This window comes from Oryx dammah, unplaced genomic scaffold (genome assembly GCF_014754425.2).
Source record: "Oryx dammah isolate SB20612 unplaced genomic scaffold, SCBI_Odam_1.1 HiC_scaffold_5, whole genome shotgun sequence".
Classification (NCBI taxonomy): Eukaryota; Metazoa; Chordata; class Mammalia; order Artiodactyla; family Bovidae; genus Oryx; species Oryx dammah.
The window spans coordinates 90,271,297-90,290,160 of NW_024070189.1; the positions used below are offsets into that span (position 1 = coordinate 90,271,297).

Below are 18,864 nucleotides of genomic sequence, written 5' to 3' on the forward strand. Positions count from 1 at the left end.
TATCAGACACAAAGTTAACAAGCACTTTACACTGTCCCTGGTATTTCAGTGCAATCGCCCACAATCTGCTGATGACCTTGAAACAATGGCCTCATAAACCCATTTCACAGATGAGAAAGCAGAGACTCAAGAGAGGTGAAGGCACTTGTACAAGAATTCACAGTGTGATCTGAGCCCAGCCTTCAAGGTAAGAGCATCAATGCAGAACCCTTCTTCCCCAAAAAAGGGCTGCAATAGAAACAGTTAAATGTACTCTCAATGTGTTTTCTCTCCACCTTCTCTAGAATTAGAACCAACACTTTTGGCAAAGCACATGGCCAGTGAGAACATTTTATTTCCCAGCTTCCCTTGCACCTGGGGATGGTCCAGGGGATTACATCCTGACCAATGAAGTGAAACCAAAATTTCAGCTCCTGTTCCTTTTATGGCAATAGTAGCCATCTGTTTTTTTTGTTTGTTTTTTGTTTTGCTTTTGGCCACACAGCATGGCATGTGGGATCTCAGTTCGCTGACAAGGTATGGAACCCGTGTCCCCTGCATTGGAAGCGGAGAGTCTTAACCACTGGGCCACCAGGGAAGTCCCAAGTGGCAAGGAGCAGGCCTTCCTGAGTACAATGGTGCTATCAAAGCATTCAATAAATATTTATTACAGTTGAAACACCATACCCATACCCCCAGCTCATTCCCCATCACCACCATCTAGAGAGAGGGGAAGAGAGAGAATTTATAAACTCATATCCAGTCCTGGCCACCCCCAGGGCCAGAAAGTCATGGGGCCCCTTTTGCTCTACTTCCTGAGATGGAAGTTCTGCCCTGCAGTGTCCTGAAAGCAGCAAACAACCCCGTGTTCCACCGCCCCTAGAGATGAAGGGGGGTGGTCAAAGCCGAGGTCATCGGATCCAGTCACTTGGTCATTCCCTTTCCCTCATCTTGTCCTCGGGTGCCTGGGTCCCTCTCTGATTCCACATGTGGTTGTTGACCCCCAGCTGTACCATCTGTGCATGGTGTATGATGAGGGGCTGGAGCCCAGGGCTCTGAGGACGCGCAGGTGGTGCCTGTGAGAAGTCCGGGGGCTGTGGGAAGGCCGGTGGGGGTTGCGGGAAGGTCGGCGGGGGTTGCGGGAAGGTCGGCGGGGGTTGCGGGAAGGTCGGCAGGGGTTGCGGGAAGGTCGGCGGGGGTTGCGGGAAGATCGGTGGGGGCTGCGGGAAGATCGGTGGGGGCGTGCCCCCCAGCCAAGGAGGTAGGGGCGGTGGCTGATGACCCGGCAGGGTGGGAAAGGGTGATGGTGGGGTTCCCAGGGACCCCTGTCCCCCAAAGGGCAGCTGAGTTCCAAATGGCATGTAGTTCGCCAAAGCAACCTGGAGCTTCTCCACCTGGGTCTGGTAGGCCAGGTAGCTATGGACGTAAGCCGAGTGCGCCGCGCCCCACACCGCTGCGTGCTGCCGTTCACTTTCCAGCTGTTGGCTCTGTTCCCGCAGTGCCCGGGCATCCTGTTCCTTCCTCCACTTGGCCTTGCGGGCCCGCAGCATCTGGGGCTTGAAGGTGTTGGTCACCTTCCTGGCGAAGATCTTGGAGTGCTCGTCCAGCAACACCAGGCCGGTAAGCAGGCTAGACGTGCTGGGGCTGAGCTGGGCCAGGGAACTCTCCAGGGGCAGGAAGGGAATCACGCAGTCCTGCCATCCGTGGCGCGTGAGGCTGCTCATCAGAGACTGGTTTGTCTGATGCTGGCTCAGGCGGCAGTCGAAGTTGGAGGTGAGCAGCAGGATGATGAATGCCGAGTGGTCTAGAGCGTCCTGCAGGCAGTGCAGCTCGCCACGCCCGGGCACCTGGAAATCCTCGCAGAACGTGGCCCCATCGCGCACGCCCAGCGCCTCCAGCCTCTCGCGCACGCGCAATGCGATGTGCTCGTCTGCACTGGCGTGGAGCACCACAAAGTTATAGAATTTCTGCTCTGACGACTCCAGCTCCGGAGGAGGGGGCTCTGGGTTCCAGACGGTCGGGTGAGCCGTAGGAGGGGTCGGGTGAGCGGTAGGAGAGGTCGGGTGAGCCTTAGGAGGGGTCGAGTGAGCCGTAGGAGGGGTCGGGTGAGCCGTAGGAGGGGTCGGGTGAGCCGTAGGAGGGGTCGAGTGAGCCGTAGGAGGGGTCGCGTGAGCCGTAGGAGAGGTCGGGTGAGCCTTAGGAGGGGTCGAGTGAGCCTTAGGAGGGGTCGATGGGGAAGGAAAGGGAGACGTTGATGGGGAAGGAAAGGATGGGGATGTTTGGGGCATGGAAGGAGTTGGTGGGCATGGCTGAGCCGACAGGTAAGCAGTGTCTTCCTCTGAAAGTTGGACTGGCGTCTGATCTGTGACTAGGCAGGCGTTTTTGGAAGGTGAGGGGAGAGATTTCGGGGCTGCTGGCACATCCGTACACTCTACCGGATAGTGGGCACTTATTTCCGGAACTTCTGGTGGGTCGTGCGGGCTGGCGGGGCAGGCATCGGTGGTCACCTCGGGAAGCCCGGGGCCTGGGCTGCTTGGCCGCACCGGGGAGCCTGCAGCCTCCACCGATGGGGGCCAGCTCATCTCCTCGGGTTCCTGGCAACCCAAAGGGGCAGGCTCGGGCACCACGCTGGCCTGGGGATGGTCACACAGCTTGCTGGGCCCGTGGGGGCTGTGGTGCGCGCTCAGGAGGGCCATGGTGGGCGACTGACTGATTTCCAAGTTGCTGACCAGGGAGGCCGGGCTGCCAGTGGATCTTAGGGAACACGCTCTGCTCCAGCCCGAAAGGTGCGCTATGGGCTGCGGGTCGCTGCGCGTCCGGGAAAGTGAGGCCGAGGACGGCGGGAGGCAGCCCGGATCGGAACGCAGTGTTTGGACTCCTCCCAGATCCCCAAGGACGTCCCACCCGCACCGGTCCCGGGCCTCCTCCTGGAGCTCCCCCAGCTGGAGGTCGTCCCTGGAGCTGAAAGCGAGGAGGGCTGCCCGGTAGGCCTCCTCTCGCATAGTCGCGGGACACAGCTTCTCCTTGGCGAGAAGGTGGTACACCCTAGCAACGGCCCAGGACACGTCTGGGGGCTCCTCTGGAGCCTCGGTACTGTCCACCCCAGCCCACTGGCGGGCCACCAGTTGGGCCACCGAATCCGCCTTCAGCGCCTCCAGGGAGATCCTGGCCTCGGTCTCCTGGCCCAGCTTCAGGAGCACCATGGCGTGCAGGAGGTACGCCCCACGGCAGCCGGGCCTCAGGGTCTTCAGTTTGTGCTTAAGATACAAGAGCTTGTCCTGACCCGCCGCGCCTAGAATGTCAAAGGCTCCAGAGAGCGAAGGGCCGGTGCACGCCATGGGCTCAGGTGGGCGTGGCCTCCAGCGGCTGCGGGAGAAGCGCTGGATGATGAAGTCATGTTCCGCACCCTGCCCCGCTGCACTGCAGGCCCGGTGTCTCCACCCTGCTCACGGGTACCAGGACCCCTGGGGGCTGTAGAGCTGACCTGTGAAGCAGAAAGACATGCTTATCACCAGAAAGGGGGCTCTGAGAGGCAGTCCAGATGTCACCCCCCCAATGCCACCGAAACCCAGCAGACCCGGACTGCCCTGGTGGTCCAGTGGTTCAGAATCTGCCCTGCAATGCAGGGGATGTGGGTTCGATCCCTGATCGGGGAACTAAGACTCCACGTGCAGCAGAGCTACTGAGCCCAGGCTCGGAAGCCCAAGTGCCACAATTGGAAAGTCTGCAAGCAAGAATACTGGAGTGGGTAGGCATTCCCAGGAAGATCCTCTGGAGAAGGAAATGGCTACCCACTCCAGTATCTTTGCCTGGAGAATCCCACAGACAGAGGAGCCTGGCAGGCTACGTTCCATGAAGTTGAAAAGGGTCCGACACTACTGAGCAACTAATATTTTTTCCATTCACAGAGGAAAAAGGTAAGCCAGAGAAGTGAAGGCATTTGCCCCAAGTCACAGCCAGTGAGAGATCTGGGGTTTGTTTAGTTGTTTGTTTGATATTTTGCCACATGGCATAGGAGATTTTAGTTCCCCAGCCAGGGATGGAACCTGCACCCCTTAGAGTGAAAGCACGGAGTCTTAACCATCGGACTGCCAGAGAAATCCCAGCGCTGGGATCTGAACCCCAGCTGTCTGGTTCCAGCTTCCCTGCTCAGCTTCCCTGGTGGCTCAGAGATTAAAGTGTCTGCCTGCAATGTGGGAGACCTGGGTTCAATCCCTGGGTCGGGAAGATCCCCTGGAGAAGGAAATGGCAACCCACTCCAGTATTCTTGCCTGGAGAATCCCATGGATGGAAGAGCCTGGTGGGCTACAGTCCACGGGTCGCAGAGTCGGACATGACTGAGCGACTTCACTTTCACTTCACTCAATTGTCTGGTTCCAGAGGCTGGGGCTAATGTGCTTAACCACAGGACTACACTGCCTATTAGGATGCTAATAAGCCCACTTAGGGGAGTGTTTCAGGGAGCTGAGTAGCGTTAACATATGGAAAGTTCTGAGTCCCATGAATGGAAGTCAGCAGGCACTCAATACCTGTCACTCAGGAAGTAGTCTCCTAGGTGACACCGGTTACCCCACATCCTGGTATTCACAGTCCAGGGTGGTCCTTCCAATGTGGTCCTAGAGTTCTGTGAGTTTGATAGAATATGGCAGAAGTGATGAGGCGTTACTTGTGACATTAGGTTATGAAAGACACTGGCTTGGGATTTCCCTGGCAGTCCTGTGGTTAAGATTCTGCATTTCCATTGCAGAGGGTGTGAGTTCGATCCCTAGTTGGGGAACTAAGATCGCACATGCCATATTGGTACAGCCAAAATAAATAAAATTTTAAAAAATAAATAAAAGACACTGGCTTCCTTCTTAGTCATTCTCTCTGTCACTCTGTCAGGGGCAAACCCTGATATAAAGGGCCCACCTGGGGAGGAACTGAGGCTTCTCACCACCAGCCACTAAACCACCACCACCACCAAACAGTGGTACAGAGAGAAAAGCCAATTGTGACTAAACCACCACCACCAGCAGCCACATGGGGGTGCCAATCTCAGAATCCAGCCCCAGTTGAGTCTTCAGATGATGCAGCCAGGAAGACAGCCTGACTGCAAGTTTATCAGAGACCTAGAGACAGAACCATCCAGCTCATCTGACCCCCAGATTCCTAATATTCAGAAACTGTGTGAGATAATAAATGTGTGTGTTTTGAAGCCACAAAGTTCTGGGGTAATTTGTTGGAATAGCAATAGCTAACTGATACATGTTTTATTATTACTATAAAGTTAATCATGACCAAGGGTCAGGTCTATGACTAACACTGCTGCCAAGCCTTTGGAGGCTCTTTCCTCTTCTCTCCATTTCTTGAAAAATGCCAAGTTGGTTCCCACCACAGGCTCTTTTCACACACCATTCCCTCTGCTTGGAGCACTGAGACCTTTGCCTGGGTGACCCAAATCTCATCCTCAGCCCCCAGGTACAATGACACCACCTCAGGGAGCCCTCCGTGACCACCCTGGTTCTCTATCCCAGTCTGTCTTCTCCATGTCCCCCCACAACAGAACTGGCCACTGGGTGACCTTTTCCTGCGTGTTAAACCTTTTACATTTTCTGTCTGCCTCCCAACCACCAGTTTTCCCGATAGCTCAGTTGGTAAAGAATCTGCCTGCAATGCAGGAGACCCCAGTTCAATTCCTGGGTCGGGAATATCCGCTGGAGAAGGAATAGGCTACTCACTTCAGTATTCTTGGGTTTTCCCGGTGGCTCAGCTGGTACAGAATCTGCCTGCAATGCAGGCGACCTGGGTTCGATCCCTGGGTTGGGAAGATCTCCAGGAGAAAGGCATGGCAACCCGCTCCAGTATTCTTGTCTGGAGAATCCCCATGGATAGAGGAGCCTGGTGGGCTACAGTTCATGAGGTCGCAAAAAGTCGGACATGACTGAGCGACTAAGCACAGCCCAGCACAGCCAGTGCAGGAGACACATGTTCAGTCTTCGGTCCAGGAAGATCCCACATGCCTCAGGGCAATTAAGCCCTTGGGCTGCAACTGCTGAAGCCTGAGGGCCTAGAGCCTGTGCTCCGCAACAAGAGAAGCCACCGCAGTGAATAACCCGGCACCGCAGCTACAGAGTAGCCCCCGCTCGGGACAACTGGAGGATGCCCCCATGCAGCGACAAAGACCCGGTGCAGCCAAAAATAAATTCAAAAAAAGAAAACAGGCAGAGCGGGACTTTCCTCATGGTCCAATGCTCAGGACTCAGTGCTTCCACTTGCAGGCGGGCCTGGGTTTCATCCCTGGTCAGGGAACTAAGGGCTTCCCAGGTGGCACTAGTGATAAGGAACCCGCCTGCAATGCAGGAGATGCAGGAGACTTGGGTTTGATCCCCGGGTCGGGAAGATCCCCTGGAAGAGGGCATAGCAACCCCCTCCAGTATTCTTGCCTGGAGAATCCCATGGACAGAGGAGCCTGGCGGGCTACAGTCCATGGGGGTCACAAAGAGTCAGACACAATGGAAGCAACTTAGCACAGCACAGCAGAGCAGCCCAGGGAACTAAGATCCCATAAGCCACGTGGTGTGGCAAAAAAAAAAAAAAAGGCAGGCACAGAGAGAAGGTTTCTCCCAAGGGCACAGAACAAGACATCATGGAAAGTGTCCTAAACTCCCAAATTTAAGTCCCCAGGTGCTCCAGGTATATCACGTTCAGACCTGTAAAAATGAACAGCCTCACTCCCAGTCCAGGGGGCTAAGAACACTTTCTTTGCCCCTCAACTATGCCAACTTCCTGTTCCACCCTGGTGCCCATGATGAGACCCCCCCGCCCCAAGAGCCAAAACCAGTGCATCTCCACCATGGACAACTCTATCCCCACAGGGGACACTTGGCAACATCTGGGGACAGTTCTGCTTGTCACAACTGCATCGAAGGAGGCTCCTGGCATTGAGTGGGTGGGTGCCAGGGACGCAGCTCAATATTCCACAGCACCCAGGATGACCTCCCTGTCCCCAAGGGGATGACCTGGCCCTAGATGCTGCTAAGCCCTGACGTGGAGGATCCCTGGTCTGGATCAAGAGCTGATTCATCCATCAACCCCCTTGACTGACAAATCACACACGTCACTGTATAGATGACTCAGCATTTTTTTTTTTTTTGGCAAATTCATTTTTAGCAAATGTCGTAGGGTCCGGGACAAAGGTCAATGATTTCAGGAAAGCCAGGCACAGAGCAGAGAGAGCCAGAGGGTGGAGGGTTAAGGGAGACGTGACTGAGCAGAGTGGGCAGAGGAGAAGTGGCCAAGAAGGCGCAGAGGGTGAGGCGGTGCTGGGGAAAACCCACGAGGAGGTGAACAGCTGTCTGGTTGGTTTTGAAAATTGAAGCGGCCTGACATGTGGAAATGCTTATGGGGATGGAGAAATAACAGAGACCCCAAAAAGTGGCACTGACTTCCTAGTGGGGGGGACAAGTGGTCAACAGAGACATGAGTGAAATTCACGGTATATCACATTTATACTGTATAAATGCCACAGAGAAACGAGGGGAGGAGGGTCATGGACCCCAAGAATCAAGGGGTGGGTGTGTGCAGTTTTGTTTTTAATATTTATTTATTTGGCTGCACCAGGTCTTAGCTGTGGCGTGTGGGACTACTTCCCTGACCTGGGACCCCTGCACTGGGAACGCAGAGTCTTAGCAACTGGAGCACAAGGGAAATCCCGTGTGCAGTTTTAAACAACACGGTTTAGGAAGGTCTTGATGAGAAGAGACACAAACATGGGGAGAAAGTCACCCATCGAACATCTGAGGGAAGAGAGATTCAGGCAGAGGGAATAGCCTGTGCAAAGGCCCTGGGGCTGGACTGTGTCTGGTGTGTTGGAGGAGCATCGAGGAGGCCTGTGTAGCTGGAGCAGAGTGAGCAAGGAGGAGAGAAGGTGGAGGGGAGGGCAGGGAGGTGACCGGCAGGGGATGCAGGGTCTTGTGGGTCTGGGGGTGTGGGGGAGAGGGCACTTGGGCTTTAACTCGAAAACCTAGAACCACCTCAACCTGTCTAAATGCGGTGGCCTTTCCTCATGCGTACTGCCAAGAAGACAAATGGGCTCAGCGGGACCACATGTGCTAACACTTCAAGACAAGCCAGAAATACAGATTTTCAGGAATCTGCTCAGTTGTGCCAAGTTAGCAATTGATTCAGATATTTTTAAGAGACCTGGTGAGCTTAAAAAAAAAAAAAGCAAGCCATTGTGCCATCCACAGGTAAAAACTCTAAACATATTTATTGCAAGTAATAAAGGAAGTCTGTGAAGAAGAAAGTATATATACATAACATTCATTTATTCATTCAAGAGGTAATTTTCCAGCATCTGCCATGTATTGGACACTACTGATCATATCAGGACAGAAAGAATAAAAAAGGAATACTCTTCCCTCTTGGAGCTGACAATCCAGTCCAATTTATAAATTGTATATAAAATACTATTATTATATATAATCTATGACAAAAGCAAAGCAACAAAACCGCTTCTGCCCACTAGACTGAAGATCAACATTTCAATGCTTCATTTGTCAATAGTAAAGGGATTTCCCTGGCAATCCCTTGGCTAAGACTCCAAGCTCTCAATACAGGGGCCCAGGTTCAATCCCTGGTCAGGGAACTAGATCCCACATGCTGCAACTAAGACCCAGCACGACCAAATAAATAATATATAAAGAAATATATATTTTTAAAGTAGAGTCATAACTATAAAAAGGAGAACGAGTATTGCTTATGTGCTTCCTTGGTTTCTGAATTATTTTTCCATAAAGACTCAATATGAGCCATATATTACTGCAAAGAGTTCCTTTTTTCTTTTCATAAATGTTTTTACTTCTGTCAAGAGCAAATATATGGTAATATATGGCAACAAAGTAGGTATATGTATATAAAAAATGCATGCTCAGTTGTGTCCAAACCTTTGTGACCCCATGGACTGTAGCCCACCAGGCTCCTCTGTCCATGGGATTTTCCAGGCAAGAGTACTGGAGTGGGTTCCCATTTCCTTCTTCAGGGGATCTTCCCGATCCAGGGATCAACCCTGGGCCTTCTGCATTGGCAGACAGATTCTTTACCACTGAGCCACCTCGGAAGCCACATATATACATAATATACAAACAAGTATATTTATTTACACCACATGTGGGATCTTAGTTTCCCCAACCAGGGATCAAACCTGTACCCCCTGCAGTGGAAGCACAGAGTCGTAACCACTGGACCGCAAGGGAAGTCCCAACCTAGTATATTATATTTCTTAATTGCCACACTGTCCTTCCTATGGTCCTTCAAACTTGCCAGACACCGTCCTATCTCAGGGCCTTCTCACGGGCTGCTCCTCTGCCTAGAACACTGTGTATCCCCACAGCTCACTCCCTCTTCTCTGTCAGATTTTTGGTCAAGCCTGCCCCAGTGACACTGTACAGCTGCCTAGGACAGGGGTCACAAAGCCCAGGCCACAGGCTGTTTTAGTGGAGCTTTCCTGGAACACAGGCATGCTCACTCATTGACCTGGGGCCCAGGGATGCTTTCCGCTGAGTAGCTGCCGCAGAGACCATGTAGCCCCTACAGACGACAATAGATACTCTCATCCTTTCCAGGAAAAGTCTGCCAACACCTGGGCTACAAAAGAGGTCTAAGATTTTTCTTTTTCCACGCCACAGAGGGGCAAACTTTGATTGCACAGTTAGGGATGGGCAGAACAGTGCTATGACACTGGTGTTTCTAATCCGAGAACCAAAATGCCTGTCACTGGAGCCCACGTGGGCTTCCCAGGTGGTGCTAGTGATAAAGAACCTGCCTGTCAATGCAGGAGGCATAAGAGACGCGGGTTCATTCCCTGGGTCAGAAAAATCCCCTGGAGAAGGAAATGACAACCCACTCCAGTATTCTTGCCTGGAGAATCCTATGGACAGAGGAGCCTGGTGGGCTACAGTCCATAGGATCGAAAAGAGCTGAATATGACTGAGACACACACTAGCCCATATAATTACTATGGAGCATAACTGGTTGTTTTTGTTTGTTTGTTTTGGCCTTGCCATGCAGCATTCAGAATCTTAGTTCCCTGACCAAGCACTGAATCCTTGCTCCCTACACTGGAAACACAGTCTCAACCACTGGTCCACCAGGGAATCCCAACTGGCTGTCATTAGTTGAATTGGGTCCCCCTCCCCAAGTTTAGATGTTAAAACTCTAACCTCCAGGACCTCAGGATGTTACTGCAGTGGAGATGGGATCTTTACAGAGGTAATCAAGTTAAAATGAGGTTACTAGGGTGGGGCCCTAATCCATTAAGTGTGTGTGTGTATGTGTGTGTGAGCGCACGCTCAGTCGTGTCCCACTCTTTGCAACCCCACGGACTGTAGCCTGCCAGGCTCCTCTGTCCATGGGATTCTCCAAGCAAGAATACTGGAGTGGGTTGCTGTTTCCTTCTCCAGAGGGTCTTCCCACCCAGGAATCAAACCTAGGTCTCCTGCATCTCTTGCCTTGCAGGTAGATTCTTTACCACTGAGCCACTAGGGAAGCCCAGTCCGGGATTAGGACACAGACACCCCAGACAGAGGATCTCTTGAGGACACAGAGAGAGAAGACAGCCATTTGCAAGCCAAGGAGAGAGGCCTCAGAGGGAACCAGTCCTGCCTGCACCGTCATCTTGGACTTCCAGCTTCCAGACCATGAGAGTATAAATTTCTGGTATTTAAGCCCCACACCTGAGGGACTTTGTTATGGCAGTTCCAGCTCTGTGTGGCTACTGAGCACTGGATATGTGGCTACAAGTTGCCAAGGAGAAAGTAAATATTACATTTTATTCAATTTTAACAGGCAAATTTGGCCTTGGAGTACAGAATGAAGCAGGGCAAAGGCTAATAGAGTTCTGCCAAGAGAATGCACTGGTCATAGCAAACACCCTCTTCCAACAACACAACAGAAGAGTCTACACATGGACATCACCAGATGGTCGACACCGAAATCAGATTGATTATATTCTCTGCAGCCAAAGATGGAGAAGCTCTATACAGTCAGCAAAAACAACACCGGGAGCTGATTGTGGCTCAGATCATGAACTCCTTATTGCCAAATTCAGACTGAAATTGAAGAAAGTGGAGAAAACCACTAGACCATTCAGGTATGACCTAAATCAAATCCCTTAAGACTGACTATACAGTGGAAGTGAGAAATAGATTTAAGGGACTAGATCTGATAGAGTGCCTGAAGAACTATGGACAGAGGTTCATGACATTGTACAGGAGACAGGGATCAAGACCATCCCCAAGAAAAAGAAATGCAAAAAAGCAAAATGGCTGTCTGAGGAGGCCTTACAAATAGCTGTGAAAAGAAGAGAAGTGAAAAGCAAAGGAGAAAAGGAAAGATATACCTATTTGAATGCAGAGTTCCAAAAAATAGCAAGGAGAGATAAGAAAGCCTTCCTCAGCGATCAGTGCAAAGAAATAGAGGGAAACAATAGAATGGGAAACTAGAGATATCTTCAAGAAAATTAGAGATACCAAGGGAACATTTCATGCAAAGATGGGCTTAATAGAGGACAGAAATGGTAGGAACCTAACAGAAGCAGAAGATATTAAGAAGAGGTGGCAAGAATACACAGAAGAACTGTACAAAAAATATCTTCACAACCCAGATAATCACGATGGTGTGATCACTCACCTAGAGCCAGACATCCTGGAATGTGAAGTCGAGTGGGCCTTAGGAAGCATCACTATGAACAAAGCTAGTGGAGGTGATGGAATTCCAGTTGAGCTATTTCAAATCCTGAAAGATGATGCTGTGGAAGTGCTGCACTCAATATGCCAGCAAATTTGGAAAACTCAGCAGTGGCTACAGGACTGGAAAAGGTCAGTTTTCATTCCAATGCCAAAGAATGCTCAAACTACCACACAATTACACTCATCTCACACACTAGTAAGGTAATGCTCAAAATTCTCCAAGCCAGCCTTCAGCAATACGTGAACCATGAACTTCCTGATGTTCAAGCTGGTTTTAGAAAAGGCAGGGGAACCAGAGATCAAATTGCCAACATCCGCTGGATCATCGACAAAGCAAGAGAGTTCCAGAAAAATATCTATTTCTGCTTTATTGACTATGCCAAAGTCTTTGACTGTGTGGATCACAATAAACTGTGGAAAATTCTTCAAGAGATGAAATACCAGACCACCTGACCTGCCTCTTGAGAAATCTGTATGCAGGCCAGGAAGCAATAGTTAGAACTGGACATGGAACAACAGACTGGTTCCAAATAGGAAAAGGAGTACATCAAGGCTGTATATTGTCACCCTGCTTATTTAACTTCTATGCAGAGTACATCATGAGAAATGCTGGGGCTGGAAGAAGCACAAGGTAAAATCAAGATTGCTGGGAGAAATATCAATAACCTCAGATATGCAGATGACACCACCCTTATGGCAGAAAGTGAAGAGGAACTAAAGAGCCTCTTGATGAAAGTGAAAGAGGAGAGTGAAAAAGTTGGCTTAAAGCTCAACATTCAGAAAACTAAGATCATGGCATCTGGTCCCATCACTTCATGGCAGATAGATGAGGAAACAGTGGAAATGATGGCTGACTCTATTTTTCTGGGCTCCCAAATCACTGCAGATGATGATTGCAGCCATGAAATTAAAAGATGCTTACTCCTTGGAAGGAAAGTTATGACCAACCTAGACAGCATATTCAAAAGCAGAGACGTTACTTTGCCAACAAAGGTCCGTCTAGTCAAGGCTATGGTTTTTCCACTGGTCATGTGTGGATGTGAGAGTTGGACTATAAAGAAAGCTGAGCACTGAAGAATTGATGCTTTTGAACTGTGGTGTTGGAGAAGACTCTTGAGAGTCCCTTGGACTGCAAGGAGATCCAACCAGTCCATCCTAAAGGAGATCAGTCCTGGGTGTTCATTGGAAGGACTGATGTTGAAGCTAAAACTCCAATACTTTGGCCACCTGATGCAAAGAGCTAACTCATTGGAAAAGACCCTGATGCTGGGAAAGATTGAGGGCAGGAGGAGAAGGGGACGACAGAGGATGAGATGGTTGGATGGCATCACCAACTTGATGGACATGGGTTTGGGTGGACTCCGGGGGTTGGTGATGGACAGGGAGGCCTGGCGTGCTGCAGTTCATGGGGTCGCAAAGAGTCGGACATGACTGAGCAACTGAACTGAACTGAAAATGGAAAAGTTGGGCGGCGTGAAAAAAAGAAAAAATTTCACCCCGTTAAACCCAGCTTTGTTTCAGTAAGCTAAGATTTCACTTAAACTATATACATATATATAAAAAGAGAGTTTGAGTCGAGCTCTGAAAAAATACATACCAGACCTTGAAGAATTAGTACAAGAATGGGACTTCCCTGATGGTCCAGTGGTCAAGACTCTGTGCTCCTAAGGCAGGGGGCCCGGGTTTGATACCTGGTGAGGGAACTAATGTCCTAAGACCCAGTGCAGCCAGATAAATAAATAATAAATATTAGGCGGGGGGAAGAATTCGTATGAGAAAAGGTATGTAAGGAGCACAGGTGGATGGGAACCCAGGCTGCCTGAATCTAAACCCACTAACCCTGTGGTCTCCAAAGTGTATCACCAGAGAGTCTAGCTTCCATGGACCTGGTTACATGGCCTGAGAAACAGATTTGTCTAGTTATAATTAAAATAGCCCGTGCAATGATCTCACGGCCAGAGTGTCCTGGAGGAAAGCGGAAGACAGACAACTTGCTATAATGCAGGTGCAAGTGAGCAGTACGAAAAAGGCAAAGTGTATACTTTCTCCTACCTCTGATGTGAGTTACCATCATCAGCAAAATGGGGTCAAAAAGGACAACACTCTTACTTTCAGAAGGGCCCACAAGTCAGCCAAAACTTATGGAAATATCCAAATTACTTGCAGTTTTGACCCTTGGATCAACTTTCTTTCCACCTCTCAGTGGCTCCTAGAAACAGCTGTGTGTGTAGTAACTTAAAAAGAAAAAAATCACAGGGGACTCTACTCAGTACTCTGTAATGACATATCCAGGGACAGAAGCTTAAAAAAAAAAAAAAAAAGAGTGGCTATATGTATATGTAGAATTGACTCACTTTCCGGTACACCCGAACTAAAATCAACCATACTCTAATAAAAATTAATTTCAAAAAAGATAAAAAAATCAGACACATGTTGACATGCACCCTCCAATTTTTAACTGATAAAGGACAACAGCTGATAGAGTGTGAAGGATGGGACACGAGAGGGGCTGGACATTAAGTTCTATTTCATGCAGTCTTCACTCTGAAAATTCAAGTTCAATACTTAGGATCTGTGTCCTATTCTGAATTCTACGTCTATAAAATGTTAAAAGGAGGGAATTCCCTGGTGGTCCAGTGGTTAAGACTTTGCCTTCCAATGACGGGTGTGTAGGTTCAATCCTCGGCTGGGGAGCTAAGATCTCACATAACCTCATGACCAAAAGACCAAGATGTGAAACAGAAGCCATGTTGTAACACATTCAATAGACTTTTTAAATGGTCCACATTAAAAAAAAAATCTTAAAAAATGCTAAAAAGGAAAAATGAAACTTACCAACTCCCGACTTCACCAGCAACAGTGTGAGAAGTCAATCTGAAATACCTGTCGACATTAAACAGAGGAGATTGTGTGTGAAACTCAGATGTTTTGGTTTCTCTCGGAATTTGGACAGTTAGCGAGACTCTGCCGGCTGCGCTGGTCTGGGAGCCAAAGGCTATCCCCTTTTACAGATCACCCGTCTGAAATGAGTCACCTCCAGGGCAACAGAGAGCAGTCAGACAGAGCGTGCCCTTGGGGTTCAGGCCTCAGCTGTATTGCCTCCAGGTTATGACCTTGGGCTGGCCGTATACACGTCAGTGCCTGAGTCTCCTCCTCTGTGGATTGGGTACAAAGATAAGCCCTTCCTACGAGGGCTGCCATAGATCTAATGAGTTAATCCACGTAGAGATGGTATAGACCAATGCCTGGCACATCCTGACTGTTCCACGAGCCTTGAGGTGCATGATGACTGCCCCACCCTGGCCCCCCGCCCCAGCTGAGGCCCCGAGCTAGAGGCCCCCGCAGCAGAGACTCAGGGCTGGGTTTGTGCGAAAGCACACAGTGCAGCCAGACTGAGAAGCAGCCAGGCACGACCACTCCTGCTTGCCCTCCTGGCAAACTGCCTAAGATCACACCCTCCTTCTTCTCCATCTCCCTGTCTGCCAGCCTAAGCCCAGACTCAGTGCCCCCTCCCTAGACACTGTCTCCCCCAGCGTGTTCCCCATCCACTCAATATGCCCTGCCCAGCGGTCACCCCAGCCTTCAGGAAACCTGGCTTTCATTCTGCCCTACTTTCCACGGCCTCCAGGGCAGAGTCCACTTCATACCTGACAGTGGGCGCCTGGGCGGCAGGGGAGCAGCCACAAGAGTGAGGAACCTGGCTCTGCCACCTGCCAGCTTGTAGGAGCCTGTTTTTCAGCCTCAGTTTCCTTGTGTGTAAAACCAGCAGGAAAGGGGCCCTTGTCATGTGTGAGGGTTTAGAGTAACAATATAATAAGGCATTCTTTGGTGGTCCAGTGGTTAGGACTACGCACTCCCAATGCGGGGAGCCCAGGTTCGATCCCCAGTCAGGGAACTAGACTCCATACGCTACAACGAAGAGTTTTGCTTGCTGCAACTAAAGATCCTGCATGCTGCAAACAAGACCCAAGATCCCAGTTGCCTCAATTAAGACCTGGTACAGTCAAATAAATAGATATTTTTTTAAAGAAAGAAAAAAAATTTTTTAAAGTTCCAAAGAGATATGGAAGTTAAACCATAACCAGACTATCTCTGAAAAATGTGTAAAAGACTCAAGGGGCATTTATTCAGTAAGTGTTTCTTCAGCACCTGCTATACGCCGCACATTCTGCAAAGCAAAAGCCAACCCTGTGAGTTAAGACTACTTTAAAAAAAAAAGCCTGTTTACCAGGGGTAAAGGGAAGCACAGAGAGGCTGAGTGACTTGCCCAGGATCACACAGGTAGAAAGTAAAGAGGCAGGAATTTAAACCAGACAGCCTGGCTACAGGGTCCTTGCCTTGATTCATTGTGGGCGTTAGTTGCTAAGCCCTATCCGACTCTTTTCGACCCCATGGATGGTAGCCCACCAGACTTCTCTGTCCATGAGATTCTCCAGGCAAGAATACTGGAGTGGGTTGCCATTCCCTTCTCCAGGGGAACTTCCGGATCCAGGGATTGAACCCACATCTCCTGCATTGCTTTACCATCTGAGCCATCAGAATAAAGCCCCCTTTATTCACTGAGCACCTACTATGTGTAGTCCCCTTCCCACACCTGGATCTGAGGAATTATCAAGCCTGTCCACTAAAGAAGGGATCAGATACCTGCCCCCTGCACTTAGCACACACACGGGCCACGGTTTCTGCCCACTGTGGTTCCACGAGGACACTATTTGGCCCCTACTGTGTGCCCAACGTACTGAACACTGTCTACTGGCACACAGCAGGTGCTCCATAAATGTTTGTTGAAGGATGAAAGAATGGCCCTAATTCGGAGGAGGACACAGAAGCCCGGGCAGGCTCTGGAGCCTGGGGCTTCCACCAATCTTCCCCCAAACTCTAGAACTCACACTTCAGCCTGCCCAGGTCACTGGGGCGCCCCTCCCCCAAACCCCTGCTCAGCCACAAGGAGAGAGAAGGAGTGCAGGTGCCTAGAAGAAGGTCTGGGGCCAGCCAGGCCCTGAGTGGTGCCAGCAGCCACAAGTGAGCAGACCTGGATCCAATCCTGGGCCAGTACCAACGAACCCCGTACCCCGCGGGGAGGTCTAGGGAATGAGGAGCTGACCATTCCCGGAGACCCATCTGGATGGGATGGCACCCATCTGATGGATGAGACCCACTGAAAGAAGTGCGCTGCGCCTGGGAAGGGGTCCCCGCAGCCGCTGGAAAAAGTGGGAATTCGGTGCCCTGGAGGAGAGGGCGGTGTGAGTGTGATCCCGGGGCGGGAGGAACCCGAGCTGGGGCAGAGAGAGCGCCGCGTTTGGAAGATATCAGAAACGAGGAGGAGGAAAGGGGTATTGGGAGGGAAACAGCCTGCTGGGGAGGACTCCGGGTGTTGAGGAAGAGTAGGGGCGAGGAGGACTTGGGCCAGGGAGGGGAGCTGCAGCGATGGGGCGGCGGACCTGAACATGCATCGCCAGGACGTCCAAAGCTTCCAAGGAGGGCAGCTGGCCTTGACCGTGGCGAGGGTTGCGGGGTGCCAGGCCCCCTGCCCCTGCAGGCTTGCGGGGGTCTCCCATCCCCCCAGGCCCTCGCCCCTTCCTCACCTACCTGGGGTCGCGGGAGCGACCGGCCCCACGCCTCGCGTCCTCGGGGCGGAGGTTGGTGGCCGGACGGCCTGGTGGCGATGCCCGCGGAAGGCACAGCGCAGAGGGCGCGCCTGTAGCCCCAGGCGCACGGCCTCCGCCCGCCCCTTCCGCGTCCGGCGAGGAGGGAGGAACCGAGTGAGATCACGCTTTCCCAGCGGGACAGGGAAAGTCCCTGAGGCGCCCCAGCGACGTCCTCTCTGCCTCCCCGGCTGCCACGTAGACCGTGTTCGGGGACCTCTCGGGGGCCCGGCCGCGGGAGACCACCACGGGGCTCCACAGGGACAAAACCCTGTCGGCGGGGACCCACAGTCTAGTGAGAAAGAACCACAATTTAGTGCATCTCAATGGGTAATTAATGTTTTCCAGGAAATGAACAAAAAGGATGGGATAATTGGGGGCAGGGGTGAGGGTGGGAATCATGGCCACCCTGGAGGGGTTTGGGGACGCTTTTGTGGTTGGAAGAGGGTCAGACAGCATGATGGCATATATATATTTTTTGGCCGAGTCACCCCGCGGGATCTTAGTACCCTCAGCAGGGCTTGAACCTGGGCCCTCGTCAATGAAAGGGCAGAGTCGGAATCAGAGGACCGCCAGGGAATTTGCAAGAGGGCATTATCTTGAAGCCGCAAACGTGACGTTTTAAAATTCACCGGGAGCAGAACTAACTAAAGCCTGTAACCAAAAACAAACAAACAAACAAAGTAATAAAAAATACACATAAAATTAAATTCACAGGAGTCCTAACTTTTTGGAAGGTCCTAGACCCAGGGCTTACAATATCTATCTGGCACAGTTAAACCAGTGTTGAGAGCCCATCGTGCTCAGAGGGACCCGTGAAAATGTTTTAATTTCTTTTAAAATCAGAAAGAAAAAAAAAGAATATAATCTAGCTTAGATTACATGTGTCTTTAAACCAACACAGTTGTAAAATGTAATTTTTTTTTAATGGAGGAAGGTGCCTACAAAAGCCATAAATAATACCTTCTATTGGGCCCCTTTGTCGCCTGGAATCTCTTATCAAAATACCATGTTATAAAAAAAAAAAACTTCTGGTTACCCAAAGGAAAAGGGGTGTGGGTGAGGTTAATCAGGAATTTAGGATTAAGAGCTTCATGAGTGCTAAATTGCTTCAGTTGTATCCGATTGTGCGACCCTGTGGACTGCAGCCTGCCAACTCTAGCCCACCAGGCTCTTCTGTCCATGGGATGCTCCAGGCGGAAATACTGGAGTGGGTTGCCTTGCCCTCCTCGAGGGGATCTTCCCAACCAGCTAATATGGTTCTACTGTAGAGCACAGGGAATTACATTCAATATCCTGTAATAACATATAATGGAAGAGAATCTGAAAAATATATGTATGTTTTTCAATTTGCTATACACCTGAAGCTAACACAACATTGTAAATCAACTATACTTCTATTTGAGTCCCTTGGACAGCAAGGAGAGCAAACCAGTCAATCCTAAAGGAAATCAACTCTGAATATGCATTGGAAGGACTGATGCTAAAGCCGAAGCTCCAATACTTTGGCC

The 18,864-nt window shown here is 50.6% G+C and overlaps 1 protein-coding gene across 2 annotated transcripts; it reads right to left on the minus strand.

The window, feature by feature from the left end:
* Positions 1-606: 606 nt before the first annotated feature.
* Positions 607-17,440, minus strand: TICAM1 (toll like receptor adaptor molecule 1). 2 transcript variants are annotated; one of them, XM_040242024.1, is made up of 2 exons: positions 17,298-17,440; positions 607-3,463 (listed from the first exon to the last, which is right to left on the minus strand). In XM_040242024.1, exon 2 carries the CDS (start codon positions 3,315-3,317, stop codon positions 912-914), a length of 2,406 nt encoding a protein of 801 aa, XP_040097958.1. In that variant the 5' UTR covers positions 3,318-3,463; positions 17,298-17,440; the 3' UTR covers positions 607-911. The 2 variants fall into 2 exon arrangements, with proteins under 2 accessions (XP_040097958.1, XP_040097959.1); XM_040242025.1 differs by lacking the exon at positions 17,298-17,440 and adding an exon at positions 14,544-15,105.
* Between the last annotated feature and the right edge of the window lie 1,424 nt (positions 17,441-18,864).

Bases quoted from the DNA above. Each gene is read 5' to 3' on its own strand.
- TICAM1 (XM_040242024.1), bottom strand. From the start codon at position 3,317: ATGGCGTGCACCGGCCCTTCGCTCTCTGGAGCCTTTGACATTCTAGGC.